Source organism: Pantherophis guttatus, chromosome 5, assembly GCF_059756535.1.
Source record: "Pantherophis guttatus breed Tessera chromosome 5, ASM5975653v1, whole genome shotgun sequence".
NCBI lineage: Eukaryota > Metazoa > Chordata > Lepidosauria > Squamata > Colubridae > Pantherophis > Pantherophis guttatus.
In genome coordinates, this window is record NC_142067.1 from 95,302,732 (window position 1) to 95,319,419 (window position 16,688).

Below are 16,688 nucleotides of genomic sequence, written 5' to 3' on the forward strand. Positions count from 1 at the left end.
GAAAGAAAAACGGGACTACCGGGCCATCACATGCCAGGAGCGGGGGGGGGAGGAGCGTTGTGCATGCAAGCACAAGGCGGGGTGCATAGAATTATGGGTGTAGGCCCGTGCATGCGCGAACCGCCCCCGTCCCCACCCTTCCTGGCATGCGATGGCAAAAAGGTTAGCCATCACTGATCTATACAGAAGAGGATGAAAAATGCGGTTTCTCTCGTAGGAAATATATTAGAGAAATAAAATCTGAATCAAGCACTTTCAATTCTACATGCTTAATCACTATTTTGCCACAACTCTTGCAAACAATCTCAAAAATATGAATTCTTATTCAGAAAAAAAAAAGAGAAGCTAGTTTTGCTAACTAGTTTTTAAACTATTTGACTACATGGCCTATGTATGAACCTATTTTTAAATGTTTAAATATAGCAGTTCTCATATGGGAACTACACTTGATTTATTGAGTGTGGATTTCTCACATAGCAACCAATAAAATGTCATCCAAAATGGAAAAATATCTATATGCAAAACAGCAGACAAAACCAAGCAAGGTTTAGTTCAGTTTTCAAAATGGCGGGGAGTGGGATGAATTGAAATTAATACTGAAAATTATCTAATCTTATTTTTAAAGATTAACACAGATATTCAGACAATACATAAAGTATAACTCATTCAAATACCTTTCCTGAAAGAATTCAAGATGAAAAGAATGCAATTTTTGTTGTCCTTTACCCATTTTGATACTCTAGTATTGTTTTTAGTTCAATGCAAGTAACATAAAGGAAAGCTGTAATAAATGTCAATTCCCAAGTAGCTCAGACATTGAGTTTCTTAAAGCAAACTGGTTGAAGATGAGAAAACCTGTGAGAAGAGCGATACCAGTATTTGCAACAGGAATGCCTGCTGGGAGACACAATCAAGGTCCAAATTACACAAAGCTGTCTAGGAATTCAATAGCTAGCAGGGGTCCTATTTATAGCAATGTGGGTAGAAAAACATCCTTAAAAAGTACTCAGCAACTTCTTTAGTACTATCAGACAATCCCATCCATTCACACAATTTCTGAAAAGCATGCCAGTTACAATAGCAGGAATGTCCTAGTGGAACTGGGGTTCTCTTATTTTACAGATAACTTACACCATTCATTAAACAACCATTTGAAATTACAACCGTGCTGTAGAGACTTAGAACCCGTGCCTAAAGTTTTAATCATTGCAGCACCCCTGCTGTCATGTGATCAAAGTTTGGGTGATTAGCAATGCGCCCACCCTTACAACCACAGGAGTGTTACAATTCCCTGTCCCCCACTTGGGCCAAGAGGACTTTGCTGACAAGTTTTTTACTGGTATATGGAAACGTGGGTCAGAAAGCGTCAGTTGGCTAAACCCAACAGCATGTGGCTTCTGACTTCCATTTCTAAGACCCTTCTCCTCCCCACTGCAGATGGAAGACTTCAACTGACTAGGCCCAGTGGCATGCAGACCTTCTCCCTCCCTCCCCCCCCTTCCCATACTACCAAGAGGCCTGGCCTTCTTTTTGCCCCATCTTGCCAAGTCCACTTGCCTTTCCCTTTTCCTGCTGCTGCTGACAGGTGCGCCCAACTGATGCAAAGCTCAGTTAGAAAGCTAGCAAAAAATAATTTTCTTCAAGGCTAGAGAGGCCATCTTTCTCAAGGTTGTACAGGAAAGTCAATCAGTGAAGTGGCTTTGAATGTTGGGTCTTCTGGTATCAATGTTTTTTCACCTCTGGTCCTGCTTGGTGCACAATCTGAGGGTCCTCTTGGATTCATGGCTCTTGCTGGAAGAGCCCATTCTAGGACCAGCAAACTCTGCTCACTGTACTTGTTATCTCCCACTTGGACTATTGCAATATGCTCCACATGGGCTGCCCTTGAGCGTTTGGAAGCTTCTGCTGGTACAAAATGCAGCTGCCTGGCTTGTAAATGGTGTTGGCTATATAGCACTGCTTCAGGGGCTGCATTGGTTGCCAATGTGTTTCTGGGAGCAATTTGATGTGCTCTTTATCACTTTTTAAAGTCTTTCATGTCTTGAGTCAGGTTACTCTTTTCCAGTTATTTCTACTTGTCTAATCTGATCTGGCAAGATAGGCATTGTTCAGGTCCCATTGGCCAGGAAATATTGGCTGACAGGGACCAGGATACATGCCTTCTGTCATAGCCCTTGCCTTCTGGAACAATTTTCCTCCAGAGATTAGGATGGTCCCAAACCCTAATGGCCTTTTGGAAGGACTTCAAGACTTGGTTATCTACCCAGGCCTGAGGTTCCAAGTGTGTGAAGGGCCCCATTTCCTGATTTATGTTTATTATTTATTTATTTGTTTGTTTGTTTGTTTTTCATATTTCTATGCCGCCCACTCTTCAAGGACTCTGGGCAGCTTACACCAAAGACACTATACTAAATAGCATATTTCCCCCAACAATCCGGGTCCTCATTTTATCCACCTCGGAAGGATGGAAGGCTGAGTCAACCTTGAGCCAGTGAGATTTGATCTGCTGATCTGCTGAACTAGTAGTCCGCTGAAGTAGCTGCAGTACTGCACTCTAACCACTGCGCCACCTCGGCTCTTTAATCTCTTTAATTATAATATCTCTTGGCTGCTAATTGAATTTAATTACTCTTTTCTATTGTTTAAATTGTCTTCATGATTGTATGCTGCCCTGTGTTAGTGGTTTAAGATGGATGACTATACAAATTGAATGAATGAATGAATGAATGAATGAATGAATGGCTTTTCTCCTGTAACCGCAAAGGCTGATCTTCAAAGGCATCCAACTTTATTTGCAGTCATCTGACCTCCATATCCTTCTTTGGTAAATACAGTACATATATAGCTATAATAATACAGCTATGCCAACATTCAGGAATCATTACTTACCCTAGGATATTGTTTAACTATAAAGCTCTGCTAACCCCTATAGTCAGAAGTAATCCTAGCTTTGCTTCTGCACAATGCATACGAAACTTTACTCCTTACACAGAGTCTGGACAAAAGGCTTTTTTAACCTTCTGAATAAAGAAAAATTTCAAGTGTAATTGTTATCTGACTTTAGCTGGCTCTTGCTTACTCTGTATATTTGTTACATAAGCCTGCAAAGGTTAGCAACTTTAGATAAAATCAGTAATAAATAAATCACTCTGGATGTTTAACCAGCAGAGGTCAAAGGTAATGGTCCTGCAATGAATCTGTCTATTTTGTCTCAAATCAGCAGTACCAACACATTTTACATATGGCTGTTTTCATCATAAACCGGAAAAGGCTTTTCTAGAAATGCTGCAGGATGAGTCATAAACTGCAAGGCAGTAAAGCATTTCACTGTTGATAACTTGATACAGAGTGATTAATTCAGGCTTTGTTTTCCATTGGATCCCATTTACTAGACCTAATGCCTTCCAATGTTAAAAGTACAGATTTCTCTAGAATGTAGATAAAACCTGTCATAAATTATGTGCATTTCCACATATCCTTATGTACACAAGGTAGCTCTAATCACATTTAAATAAAAGTTAGGTAATGTTGTGTGGCAAGATTTATTGACTTTCTCTGACACATTCTTTTTTTTTTAGTTTTAAAAAACAAACTTTATTAATTTAAAAAAAATAAAATTATATAAAACATTCACAACCTTAAAATACAATCAACAGTATCAACAAACAACAAACAAAGTATATATAATGTATATAAGTACACATATATACAAAAAACTTATTTTCCTTTTTTTTCCTTAATGATGGTGTATAATTATTACTTTTAATTTCTTACTAAATTTTGACTTTACCTTCTTTTCCATTGGTTTATCCACTCATACCAACTGTCCCATATCTTAAAATACTGTGAGTCTTCCTTATCTTTCAATTTCAACATTAGTCTATCCATTTCTGCACGTGTAAATTTTTTGAATTATTTGCTGCTCCGTTGGCAATTGATCTGTTTTCCAGACTTGTGCTAGGGCTAACCTAGCTGCCGTAATTATATGTAATATTAGGTACTTTTTTTCCTTTCTAATGTTTTGGTTAAGCATTCCTAACAAAAAAATTTCTGGTTCTAACTCAATATCCTCTGCAATTATTCCTGATATCCAAATTTTTATTTTTATCCAATATTTCTTAATTTTTGGGCAAAGCCACCAGACATGAAAGAAGGTTCCCTGTGCTTGCTTACATTTCCAACACGTTGGATTAAGATTTGCATACATCCTCGCCAATCTTGCAGGGGCTAGATACCATCTGTACCACATCTTGTAGTGGTTCTCCTTATATGCTACGGATTTTGTTATTCTATAGTTGATTTCCCATACCCTTTCCCATTCTTCCAATTGTATGTTTTTGCCAATATTCCTTGCCCAAGCTATCATTTGTCCTTTGACTAGATTTTCTGCTAGGTCGAATTCTAATAAGTATTTGTAAATCTTTGAAATCAAATTTCCATCTTTAGCTCCTAATAATTTGTCTAGTCGGTTGGGATTTATTTCGATTCCTCCTTCCTCATTATCTTGATTGTATCTAGTTTGTATTTGTAGGTAGGGCCACCAATCTATTTCTGTACCTTGTTCCCTGAGTTTCTGCCGTGTTTTTAATCTTCCTTGGGTAATCACATTTAAATAAAAGTTAGGTAATGTTGTGTGGCAAGATTTATTGACTTTCTCTGACACATTATTATGTATTTTTTTAATAAAACCCAGATCTGTGGCATGTTTAAAATCAAAAATTATAAATACGGTAGGTCAAATACATTATCAGCTGAATGGCCTAAATTTGTGTGTGAGACAGTTAGGTTTGCTCTTTAAACTTAAATTTAAATCACTTAGACATCTAACTAAAACTATATTCTTTCAACCCTGAGTAATCAAATGAGAAACTGCTCTGCAAGATCTCTTCTGTGCAAACGTTTATTTCTCGCTTATTTAGTATTTTAAAAGAAATCCCTGCCATTGACAATCAACTCCATTTGTAATTCTGAGATAAGTCTACTTTTGTTCATCTAATAAGCAGCCGCTTTTATCAAAGAAGATTTTGAGTTTATAGCAGATACCTGGGAGCCTAAAATTGAGACAGGGAGAATCTACAAGACACTGTTTCCCTATGAAGCAGGAAGCTGCATCTGTGCTTTTCTTTAATTCAAAATGAAGTATAGGGATCCAACTTGAAACTTTCTCTGTCCCACATATATAAGTAAAAAGAAAATTCTCACTGAAAGATCTGAACAGTCTTCACGAGTTCTCTATCTTGGAAGCACATCCTCACAAATCTAAGCATAAGGACCACTATAAGAAGGGGAAAAATCCAACCAACACATTATAATCCCAACTAAGAAAAGATGCTATGGATATATCCTAAGTAACAACAGCAACATATATCTTGGCAGCAGCAACCGGGTCAGAAAGGCCTGGTAAAGAAGCAACTGAAGGGGATCAGTGGCCAGCATGACATGATTGCAAGACAGGAGATTAACTGAAATATAAATTGCGCTGAAAGGCAATGACAAAGATAAATTCCTATCACCCAATTCTACAGTACTGTGGGATTGTAGACTGGGGTATCTGCAAAATATGGTTAAAAAAAATCAGATGGCAGCTACCCCAATACAATCAGTGACCAAACTGCAGCACTCTCCTGGCATAGGAAGCATATGTGTCTTCTTGAAGAATTTACAAAGTTTTCTGGGATGGCCATGTTTGGTATAAATTCCATAATCCTGTCTAGCCATTTCTGGTAATATATGTTTAGAATACTAGGATCAGAAAAACAAAGCAAAGAATGAGGACTGGCTTCACATCTGGCTGAGTACAGCTGCAACTTGGCTCTAACATTTTGGAAACAACTTTTTAACAACTTTATCTTTCTTGTATCACAAGCATCTAATCACTAAAAATTGTTCAAAATCCATATTTTTTGCAATAAGATATAAAACCACTGAAATCAAGTGTCTTTCAGAATTATATTTTTGTTTACCTAACATTTCACTTTTAAGAGAGTTCATTGGTAATTGTATGCTTATCAGAGTTTTGCCAAAACAGTTTTTAAGTTTAAGAGTGACCTATTAGACACAAAATCACCCTAACTTGAGTTTATGGTTTTCAAGATGAATATAAGAATCATTCATCAAAAAGGGGGACTCTCAGTGTGTATTTGGAAAAAAGGAAGGAGATATTTTCATAGGTTGTAGCATTTTAACTAAGTTTTCCCCCAAAACTTTATCCATATATTTCTTATCAAATTACAAAACTGAAAAAAATCTGACATTGTTCTAAATGTTTTCCAACATGACTGTGAAAAAGTTTTTATTAGCAATGTCAGAGGGAAAAAATAAAACAATTATACCATGTTGCCTATTAAATTTACAAAGATAATTTAGATGTTCATATTACAGAGAGTAAGTCATGAAACACCTTGTTTTCCAAATGCACACGTGTTCTACAATGGCACTGTTTGGAAGAACAAAACAGCAGACAGAAAAAATGAGCCTCTTTCCATATAAGACTCTTCCCTAGACTATTAAGTTAGCCAGGAAGAGCTCAGTTAGAAGAACATGTCAGGAAACTAATAAGTGTTTTTCTCTGATTGCACTTCAATGGTTAGACTGACATGTAAAATTTACAGTAATGACTAGATGATTGTATAAGAAGCATACATAAAATCTCATAAGCAGCATTCAAGACCAAAACATTAAAAATGTTAGTATTTTGCAGTATAGACTATATTATACTTCTTCTCTTTCCTATTGTGTTGCAATGATGATGGTGCAAATTATTTGATTTTTGTCACCTGCAATTCGGTGCTTATTGTTTCAACTCTTATCTGAACTGAATTTGCAATTAAATATACTGGCCTGTTCCATATAATAATAATGTTGACAAATACTATTGCAACCAAGTTGTAAGAAATGTTGAGGAAATTTGTAAATGTTTTGGTCTGAATTAAGAGGACTGGCAATGAAGTTATGTCTTAACAAACGGGGAAACACACTTAAAATCAGATATTTCCGACCTGCTGGTCCCCAGATATTATTGACTGTAATTCCCATGATCTTCACTAGCATGATCGTTCATCTAGGGATGAAAGTGGTTGTGTATGATGTATCTGGAGAATATCTGTTGACAGAATGCTGTTCTAGGAATTCTGCCCCAAAGGAAGGGGACCGAGCACCATCTGCAGCAAACTGCAATGGTAGTAAAATGATTAACACAGCACACTATAATGATATCATAAAGCATATGCCATTCTTACATCCTTGCACTCAATATCTAATGCATGTATGTAAGTTGTGGCACTTATGTGATGATGTCATTGTGCATGTTTCATAATTCCTCCCCTCCTTCCTCCCCCCTGCCCAGACTTGTGGCATTCATTTCCAGCTATTTCTATGACTAGCGGAAACACAGATAATGAAAATCAGATTGGCTATTATTAGTTGGCAGGAAAAAGATGTTAGGTAAAAAGCTGTCCTGAGTAATATGAATACTGTTTCAGGTGTACTAAATCATTCCCAAGTTTCCAATATACTAACTTTTCCACAGTGCTGTTTCACTAAGATTCTCACAACAGTCCTAAAATTATGTTTTATATAATAGACAAATATACAAATAGAATTTTTTCTTACTAACTCACATTTAATTCACACATCAGACCCAGAATATCTTGCTGCCACTTAAACCAAGAAATGTAACAACTCACACATTTCAGTTTAAATATCACACAAGTTCATGTCTGTTTTGGAGTAGTACATTCCTTACACCATATTTAACAAGGAACCATTATACAATTGCAATCGTCAGACTAAAGAGAGTTGTTTGCATAACTAAGAAAATCTTTGGCTGTTTCTACGATGTAGTATGTGGAAGAATGCAAATCAGTTTATGTTGGCTCCTATGATATTCAGCAAATATAATTAAAAAGATCACATTTACCCCCCCCCCCTTTTCAAATTTTTAAAACCACTACCAATGTCATTGAATTGTGAAATGTGATGGAATAAATCAACTTCTCATGTTACATTTTCAGATCTGTGTCACAGTTCTAAGGAAGATTGCACTAGAAACATATTTATCTGATGCTTTCTCTTTCGTAATACAATTTTATACAAGCCTGTGTTGCAGGAAAAGTGATCTAAACTAAGTTTGGCTTTTCTTTTAAGTTACAGCAGCTAACACTGAGAGAGGTGCACAGAATAGTCAACAGTGCACACAGAGAGGCGTACAGAACAGTATAGAACAGTTTTAAGAAATGGTTTTATCTGAAACACACCAAAATGCAGACCCTTGAAGCAGAGTAACAGAACAACTTTGTTTACACTCTGCAAGTCTGCTTTTTACCTACCCAAGGTATGGTTATTGCCCTAGGAAGATATACTACCTCACTCTGGGAGACTGATTACAGTACACAGAGTTTCCTCCCCCACTAACCTGTTTCCATACAAGTCGGCCTATTTTTCCACCACCCCCTCTTCCGTTCTTTGTGAGCCAAAAAAGTCGGCTTATGACTGTTACAGCACTGAGGTTTAAATGTCACGCTAGGCTTTTCTAAAATTGGCTTGATACCGGCGACCGAGGGAAATCAGCAAGGCGAGTAGGATGTAAATGGGGGCGAGGCGAACGGGCACTCACCGAGTTCAAGGGCCTGGTTGTACTTCTCCAAAGCGGCCGCCAGATCCTGTTTCTCCCGCAAGGCATCCCCTTCGGCGCACAGCCGGCGCGCTCTATTCTCGGCCGGGAACCATTTTTCCAGCAAGCTGCCCAGCACCACGTTGACGCGGGGGTCGGCGGGGGCTTGGCCGGCCGGGCTGGGGGCCGCGGAAGAGGCACAGGCGGAGACGGGACGCCGGACGGCGCAGCGGACACACTGCCCGCCGCCGCTCCGGGCGCAGCGCTTGCAGTGGGTGTGCCCGCAGTGCAAAGTCACCGGCTCGTGGAGGAGACGCAGGCACGAAGGGCAGCGGAGCGGCTCCGGAGGGCGGCAGCAACCGGGGTCCCCCAGCGGGTCAGCCGCCTCCGGGGCGCCCCCGCCGCTCCCAGGGCCCTGCCAGGGAGGCAGCCGCAGCTCCTTGTCGCGGACGAGGAGGGCGAAACTCTCGGTCAGCTCGCGTAACTCCTCGGGACGCAAACGGGCCAATCTAGCGGCGACGCTGTACGAGTCCAACGCTTCGGCCATGCGCCCCGCGCGGGCCAGCGCGTCCCCTTGGCGGAGGCACAGGCCCCGCTCGGGCTGCAGCAGCTCAGCCAGCTGCGAGCTCAGGATTTCGGCCGCCAGCGCGAACTGCCCGCCTCGGAAAGCCTCCTCGGCCACTTGCAGCATCTCCGGGCAGGGACCTCCGCCCGACAGGGCCTGGGGATGGTGGGGATACTGTTGCGCCGGCTGCCCGGCGGCCGGCCCCAGCTCCATTGTCGCCCAAGAAGCCAAGTGGGTGTGGCGGCGGCGGCGGCGGCGGCGGCAGCGGCAGCGGGGGGCTGCGGCTGCTATGGCTCCATGGTCGAAGTCAGGCTCCGCGAAAGCAGGCGGCGCGGGGAATCGTCCCAGCGTAGCCTTCCATCGCCTCCGCCCACGGCCCAGCCCGGCCTCGGACCCTCGCGCTAGAGGGCCGGGCCACTCAGAAGCGCCGCCAGCCCTGCTTCGGGCGGTCCCCGGCGGTGGAGACGGCAGCGGGGTCAGGGGGAGGAGAATCGGACGGCGCGCTCCCTCCCTGGAGCCACACGAGCAGGCAACCGCGACTATTTCTGGGCTCGGGCGCTTATGCAACTCCGAGCCGTTGTATAACTCATCCTCCCCGGCGGAGGGCAGCACCGCCCTACTGAGCCCGCCCAGTCTCCAGCCTGGTGAGCAGGGCGCACATGCCCTCCGCCAGCCGCAGCGCACGTGCGCGGCCGGAGAGAGGTCGGGCCGCCGTTCGGAGGCTTCCTGGAAGGGAAGCGCAGGTAACCGAATGGCTCCCTTCTGGCCGGGCTTCCTCTTCCTTTCCTCCGTAGGGAGGCTCCGTGTGATCTTTCGCCGAGTTGAGTAGGTGACATCTATTTAGAAAGAGCTCCACGGGGCGGTCTCAGTTACCCGGTGCTTTTAGGACTTCCTCTTCAACCATTGGGTGTAAATCTGGCGTATTTTGATAGACACGTTTTATGTAGCTTGCTTTTTTTTTTTTTTTTGGACAAAAAACAGAGGTATTAGGCTAACTTGTTCTGCCTTCCTTTGCAACGTCCGAGGGGAAGCGAAAGCAACTTTCGCAGCAACGTTGTCAGGCACAGCGGAGTTCTTGCTATCCGTTTATCGGAGCGGGGCCCATTCAGTTTTCATAAAAAATGGAACCTAATGAAAGATGAGATCCTCGACGAATAATTCAACACGCTGAATTACTTCTAATCTAGTCTAGATTACTTTCTAGCAGGAAATAAACAAAAGATGGCAATTTATAAGAGTTTACACAATGTGTTAATGTGCCACGGCTGTGGCCTGGTTTGCTGAATCATAAATCATAGCATGCAAAATACACTGAGTTCAAAAATTGCACTAAAGTTAAGATAAATAGCTTGCTCAAATTTATTAACCTATGCTTAATATTTTTTTTTTTGGCCTTTTCATAAGAATGGCTTACATTATATTCACAGAAAAAGACTACATGGGTATTCGATCATTCTTTTCTTATGCAAGAACCTATTCTCTCCCCTCAGTATCAAAACGATTATATTTGATTTATTATATACATTAGTGTTGAATAGTAGCTTCCAAAATTAGACATTTCCATTGATCAAGATACAAGGTTATCAATGTAAACCTCCCACTTTTTTCATGTATTTTCTTACAATTTTAATTGATTGATTAGGCTGGGATAATCAAATTTGATGCATTTGACAAGCATGGTTAATAACCTGGGATAATGAAAGTGGTAGTGTAAAATAGCCAGAGGACCTAGCATGCTTATGACGGCCGTGGCCAGGGGGGGCTTTTATCAGGTTCGCCTGATTCACCAGTTGCAGCCCTTTCTGGACCGGGACGCCCTGCGCACGGTCACTCATGCCCTTGTTACTTCCCGGTTGGACTATTGTAATGCTCTCTACATGGGGCTCCCCTTGAAGAGCACTCGGAGGCTCCAACTGGTCCACAATGCGGCCGCGCGGGTGGTTATGGGTGCAACTCGTTGTGCCCACGTGACACCCCTCCTGCGCAAGCTGCACTGGCTCCCAGTGGTCTTCCGGGTGCGATTCAAGGTGCTGGTTACCACCTTTAATGTGCTCCATGGCATAGGACCCGGGTACCTTTGAGACCGTCTTCTGCCACCAATAGCCTCCCACTGACCAGTTCGCTCCCACAGAGAGGGTCTCCTCCGGGTGCCATCGGCCAAGTTATGTCGGCTGGCGACACCCAGGGGGAGGGCCTTCTCTGTGGGAGCCCTAGCCCTGTGGAACGAACTGCCCCCGGAAATACGTAAGATCTCCGACCTCTGGGTGTTTTGCTGCGCACTAAAGACCCTGTTGTTCCGCCAGGCTGGGCTATCAACATAATAGTTTTAAATTGGGGTATTTAAATTTCTGGGGTTTTAAATTTGAGCCAAATCTATTTAATTATTTTAAATTTTAATCGCTGTTTTGTCTTGTGTTTTTAAATAGGCTGTACACCGCCCTGAGTCTTTCGGGAGAAGGGCGGTATAGAAATAAAATTATTATTATTATTATTATTATTATTATTATTATTATTATTATTATTATTATTATTATTATTATTATTATTATTATTATTATTATTATTATTATTATTATGCTTACCTCTATGCCGGACAGAAAACTTCATCAGCTTCAGGGAAATGTTTTTATGATTATGTATATCAATTCAAGTCCTTCCATAGTACTGACAGAATTTGAGCATTGTAAGCCTCTGCTTATAGTTTGCATGAATTTCTAACAATTGTCAGAAATTGTGATCCCATTGAGAAATACATTTTAACTAGGTTAGAATTCCTGGGAAACTGGAAGAGGTATTTTTGGCTCTCCATTTGCATGCTTTTTAAATGTTGTAATGTGGGGTTTTCCAATCTTGGAAACTTTTTAAGACACCTGAAGTTCAACTTAGAAAATTCCCCAGCCAGCATGGGAATTCTGGAAGTTAAAGCCCCCAAGTTTTAAAGTTGCCACAGTCTGGGAAACCCTGCTGTAATGGAACCACCAGAAAAGATTAAATAGTTAGGCTGAGAAATTGAAAAAAAGATCCTGGTTAAAGACAAATTGCTTCTGTAATATTGGCAAAATTTCCTGCATAGATGTAATAACAATTTAAGCCATCTTTGTTTTAAATACAGAGCACTTTCTTATCCAGAATGTGAATTTGCATTGAAAAGTGATCTTCAGATTTTTTTATAAATAGACAGTATATTTTATCATTTATCCACTCAAACGTTTTCACCGTCACATAAAGAATTTCATTGTGAAACTAATACAGTTGAGCTTTAGATACATTTAGCAGTACAGTCCTCATGACGTGATGAAAAACTTCTCCAGACTTTCTAAAATAGACAAAAAATATATTCATGTGTTTCACATTAACAGTTAATCAATTGAAATATGCAGTCATTTCCAGCCATTTAATTACAACCTTGGACCATGAAGATACCTGGCAAAACATATCTGGGACCAGGATTTTTCATATATTATCACTAATACAAAATCATCTTTAATGATTTAATTTTGTATAATAATTAGTTTAATAGACAACTGCCAAATTGGTTAGAAGTTACTGAAAATTCTGTTTTAATAAGAATTGTTTGTTGGGGACATCTAGTGGTGAATCCAAATAATAAATACTGTAGTTTTTAGACTAAAAGATGGAAGCATAGATTTAATCTGGTAAACTGAGTTGGAACAAAAAGGGCATAAAATGGAATAATGAAGGTAAAGGTTCCCCTCGCGCATATGTGCTAGTCGTTCCCGACTCTAGGGGACGGAGCTCATCTCCATTTCAAAGCCGAAGAGCCAGAGATGTCTGAAGACGTCTCCGTGGTCATGTGACTAAACGCCAAAGACACATGGAACACTGTTACCTTCTCACCAAAGATGGTCCCTATTTTTCTACTTGCATTTTTTGTGTGCTTTCAAACTGCTAGGTTGGCAGAAGCTGGGACAAGTAACAGGAGCTTGCTCCATTATGCGGTGCTAGGGATTTGAACCGCTGAAGTGCTGACCTTTCAGTCGACAAGCTCAGCGTCTTAGCCACATGAATACCAAATTACACAATGATACACCAGATTGATTTAATTATTATTATAAGTATATATTTCCTTTTATTATAACATTATGAAACAGTCAAAAATGTAAATTTATTAATTGATAATAAGGCTAAGGCTACTGTTTTCTTATGACCTTTAGATTTCTCTTCAGAAATAGAGTATGGTGCAAATAAGCCACCGCGTCCCTTTTGGAATAATGAAAGCTCTTCATATATTTTATTGCAGTAGCTATACTGCAACATCAAAATCTAGAATGGTATTAATTTTGTGTTATGGTATATATTAAAATGTAATGTTGCTTGGAGTATTTGACTTATCAAAAGCTAGGTAATAGATATTCTCAGCTAAAGTAAGCTTTGAACCAAGGACTTTGAACTGTAGTGCATGCATTTGACCATTCCAGTCCAGTGAAATTCCATTTTAGATATTCTTTCTTATATCTTCCATTCATGATTTTATTTTGAGGAGGGAAGGTTTATTTGTTTGACAATGCAATTTAATACAGCATCACAGACATCTACTCAAGACCTGCTTTTTAATATTTTAATTAAATTGCTTTGTGGGTAATCCCACAAAGTGCATGCATTCATTCAATGTAAGGAGGCTGCAGAGGGCCATATGATGGACTAAATTTGATAATCATATGATTGACCATATAATGGACAATTTGACAACACTGATAAAGAGGCCTGTGAAGAGATAGATATTTATGATGATTGGTGTTCCCCAAGGTCATGTATTACCTTTTGTGACATCCTGACAAGCAAAGTCAGTGGGGAAGCTAGATTCACTTAACAACTGAGTTACTAATTTATCAGCTGCAGTGATTCTCTTAACTTTGGCAACAAAGATCATAAAATGTCTCACTTAACAACATAAACTTTGGGCTCAATTGTGATCGTAAAACAAGGACAACCTATATTTTACTTTGTTGTGAGAATGGTTTCCACTGCAACCAAGGTAACAGAATTGCACTGGCCATGATATACTGAGATTTTGTTTCTTAATGATTCTACCTTCCACCATCTGTTATTGGAGTGGTTGTACATTCTCTTTATTGAAAAGGCAACTGAGAAAGTCCTAGGTGTGCAAAGAGTGCTGGCCTGGTTTCTTCAACAACTTTTTATTTTTTCAAAACACCTCATCAAATAGTCTTCTGAACCCTATATAACCCCCACTGGCATTTAAAAAAAAAACCAAAAGGTTCTACTTTTTTCAATGGAAAGCTGTAGAAAACAACAAAGTAAGATATTTTGATAGAGGGTATTTCCCATAAGAAGAACAAGATGTATCCTCCTCACTAACCATTATTACGTGCGTATTTTATAATTTGAGATTTCCATTACATCAATACTTTTGAAGTAGTCCATTCATTCCCCTTATAACACATTTATCAAGTCTGATACGTATCCCTAAGCCAAAAAAAGAACAGTGAACACATGGCATTTTGAATTCAGGTCAGTAGACAGATAGTGGACTGTTGGAGTTGGGCAGGCAGTTTTGCTTCTTTGCTTGGAACTGAATTTCAATCACCCATCATGTTTTTGCATCATGAATGCAAAACAGTGGCAACATGCATTGTTGATTTGCCTTTCCAAATGGCTTAGGCAACACCTGTCTTCCTGAAGCAGAATAGCTGTGTGGGCATCTAATTGGAGGAAGCTGCACTTATGACTACATTGCTTGTTTGTCTCTTAAGTGACTTGTTTATCTGCTCTGCTGACTTTGTAATTAGTCAGCAAATAATGCAGTCCCAGGACACTCCTACATGTAGCAAATCACTGTGAATCCAAAATATTCTTGGTTTTTAAATAAATGGAATGAAGTACTTTTCCATTTTTTGATTAAAATTTCAGGCTGCAACAGTAATTTTTTTATTTAATATATTTTGATTCAAAATATGAACCATGAAGTAATGACTCTTAATATTCAGCATAATTTGAAGACAAGTATAGCAGTATAAGTTTCATTTACCTCAAGAGAAGGCAAGTTTTTTTTTTTTTTAAATCAACTAAAAGTTACTGGTATTTGAAATGGAGAGTTGGTGGTAAAAAAAAATCACAAGGATCAAGGGTCAGTAAAGAGATATTCAATGTTCAGCCCACTATTTATTAAATTTGGAGTTATTTTTAGCCTTAAGTGTGTTCAAGACTTAACACACTTGTTATATCTAGTTTTCTGTACATAATTAATGAGCAATCATACCATTATGGCTATTTGATGTACTTTTTGGATAACCAAGAAGTGATATGCAACCAGGAGCTGCCCATCTCTGATTTACCAGGTGATGATAGAGATGATAGCAGAGACCACTTTTAGTTGACCGTGACTAGAATACATACTGCGCAGAAATTACTAAGAAACATATCTAGTTATGGCGAGCTATGAAGTAAATTCTTGTAAATTATAGCCAAACCTGTTTGCCTTCTGAGAGCATACATAGATCTGATATCAATTATTTTTATTGGAGAGGTAATCCTTAACAAGACCAGAGGGGCCACCGAGAAAGCAAATATTTCATTTCACTTGGAGCTTCTCTTTCCTCACAAAAATATGTGAAGGGTAGATTTGTAAAGAGAGCAGGAGTTCCTTAGATTCCGATGTAGCTGTCTTTGTGAAAACAGAAAATATTTCAATATTAGCAGAGAATTAGCTTGGTTTTGTTGTTCATAGCTGCATACTAGAAATTGCTTCAAATAATTGAGATCTGTCCATTTATAATAGAATCTACCCTAATCGCCCTCTGGTTATCACTGTGGCCAAAAAAACAGTATTGCCACTATGTTGCATCCTTTTCTGAAAACAAAGAAGATACTCCCTGTAAATTACAATATAGTTAAGGATGTCTAGGCCAGCTACAGAATTGCTACAATTCTGAAGCTAACAATAATTATAATGCATTAATGTTGTATGCCTTAAGGCTAGTCTACTTGTTGTTAAAATATAGGGTAGCTTGTCATAGGGCAAGGCTGGGCTGGTGTAACAAGATAGGCAAGTAGGTTGGGGAAATAGGGCAGAAGGCAGAATAACAAAACAAGAAGTTGTCGGACTTTTGCTATTATGAAATCAATAATTCCATTTTGGGAAACCAAAGTCATGAAATAGATTGTACTAGATTCCACATTGTATTCCCTAAGGTAAAGATAATACCCAAAGCCTACAATGTTTAGCTGTCTAGTGGTATGTCATACCACTAGAAAGAGGTAATGAAAGAGGCAGCTTTGCAGAGTAAGAAAAACTCAATGACAAGCAGTCTTGGGAAATTGGATTCATTTAAATGTAACAGAAAAAGTCATGAAATCAAGTGTTAACATTTAAAATCGAGTGTTAAGTTTATTTAATAACCACAGCAACAAAAATTTTGGTCCTGATTATGATCGTAAATTGAGGATTATCTGTAATGAGGTCCTACAGTTCTTACCAAATGCGGAGTTCAGCTTGGTACCGGTATTCCCTGCTAGAATTTATCTTTGTTA

At 39.7% G+C, this 16,688-nt stretch overlaps 1 protein-coding gene across 1 annotated transcript in view; it reads right to left on the reverse strand.

Moving 5' to 3' along the window:
• LONRF2 (LON peptidase N-terminal domain and ring finger 2) overlaps positions 1-9,792 on the reverse strand; it is a 38,423-nt gene extending 28,631 nt beyond the window's left edge. Inside the window, exon 1 of the mRNA XM_034431286.3 lies at positions 8,615-9,792. Within this exon, the coding sequence (XP_034287177.3) occupies positions 8,615-9,389 (775 nt within the window). The 5' untranslated portion in view covers positions 9,390-9,792. The remainder of the gene's footprint in view (positions 1-8,614) is intronic.
• Between the last annotated feature and the right edge of the window lie 6,896 nt (positions 9,793-16,688).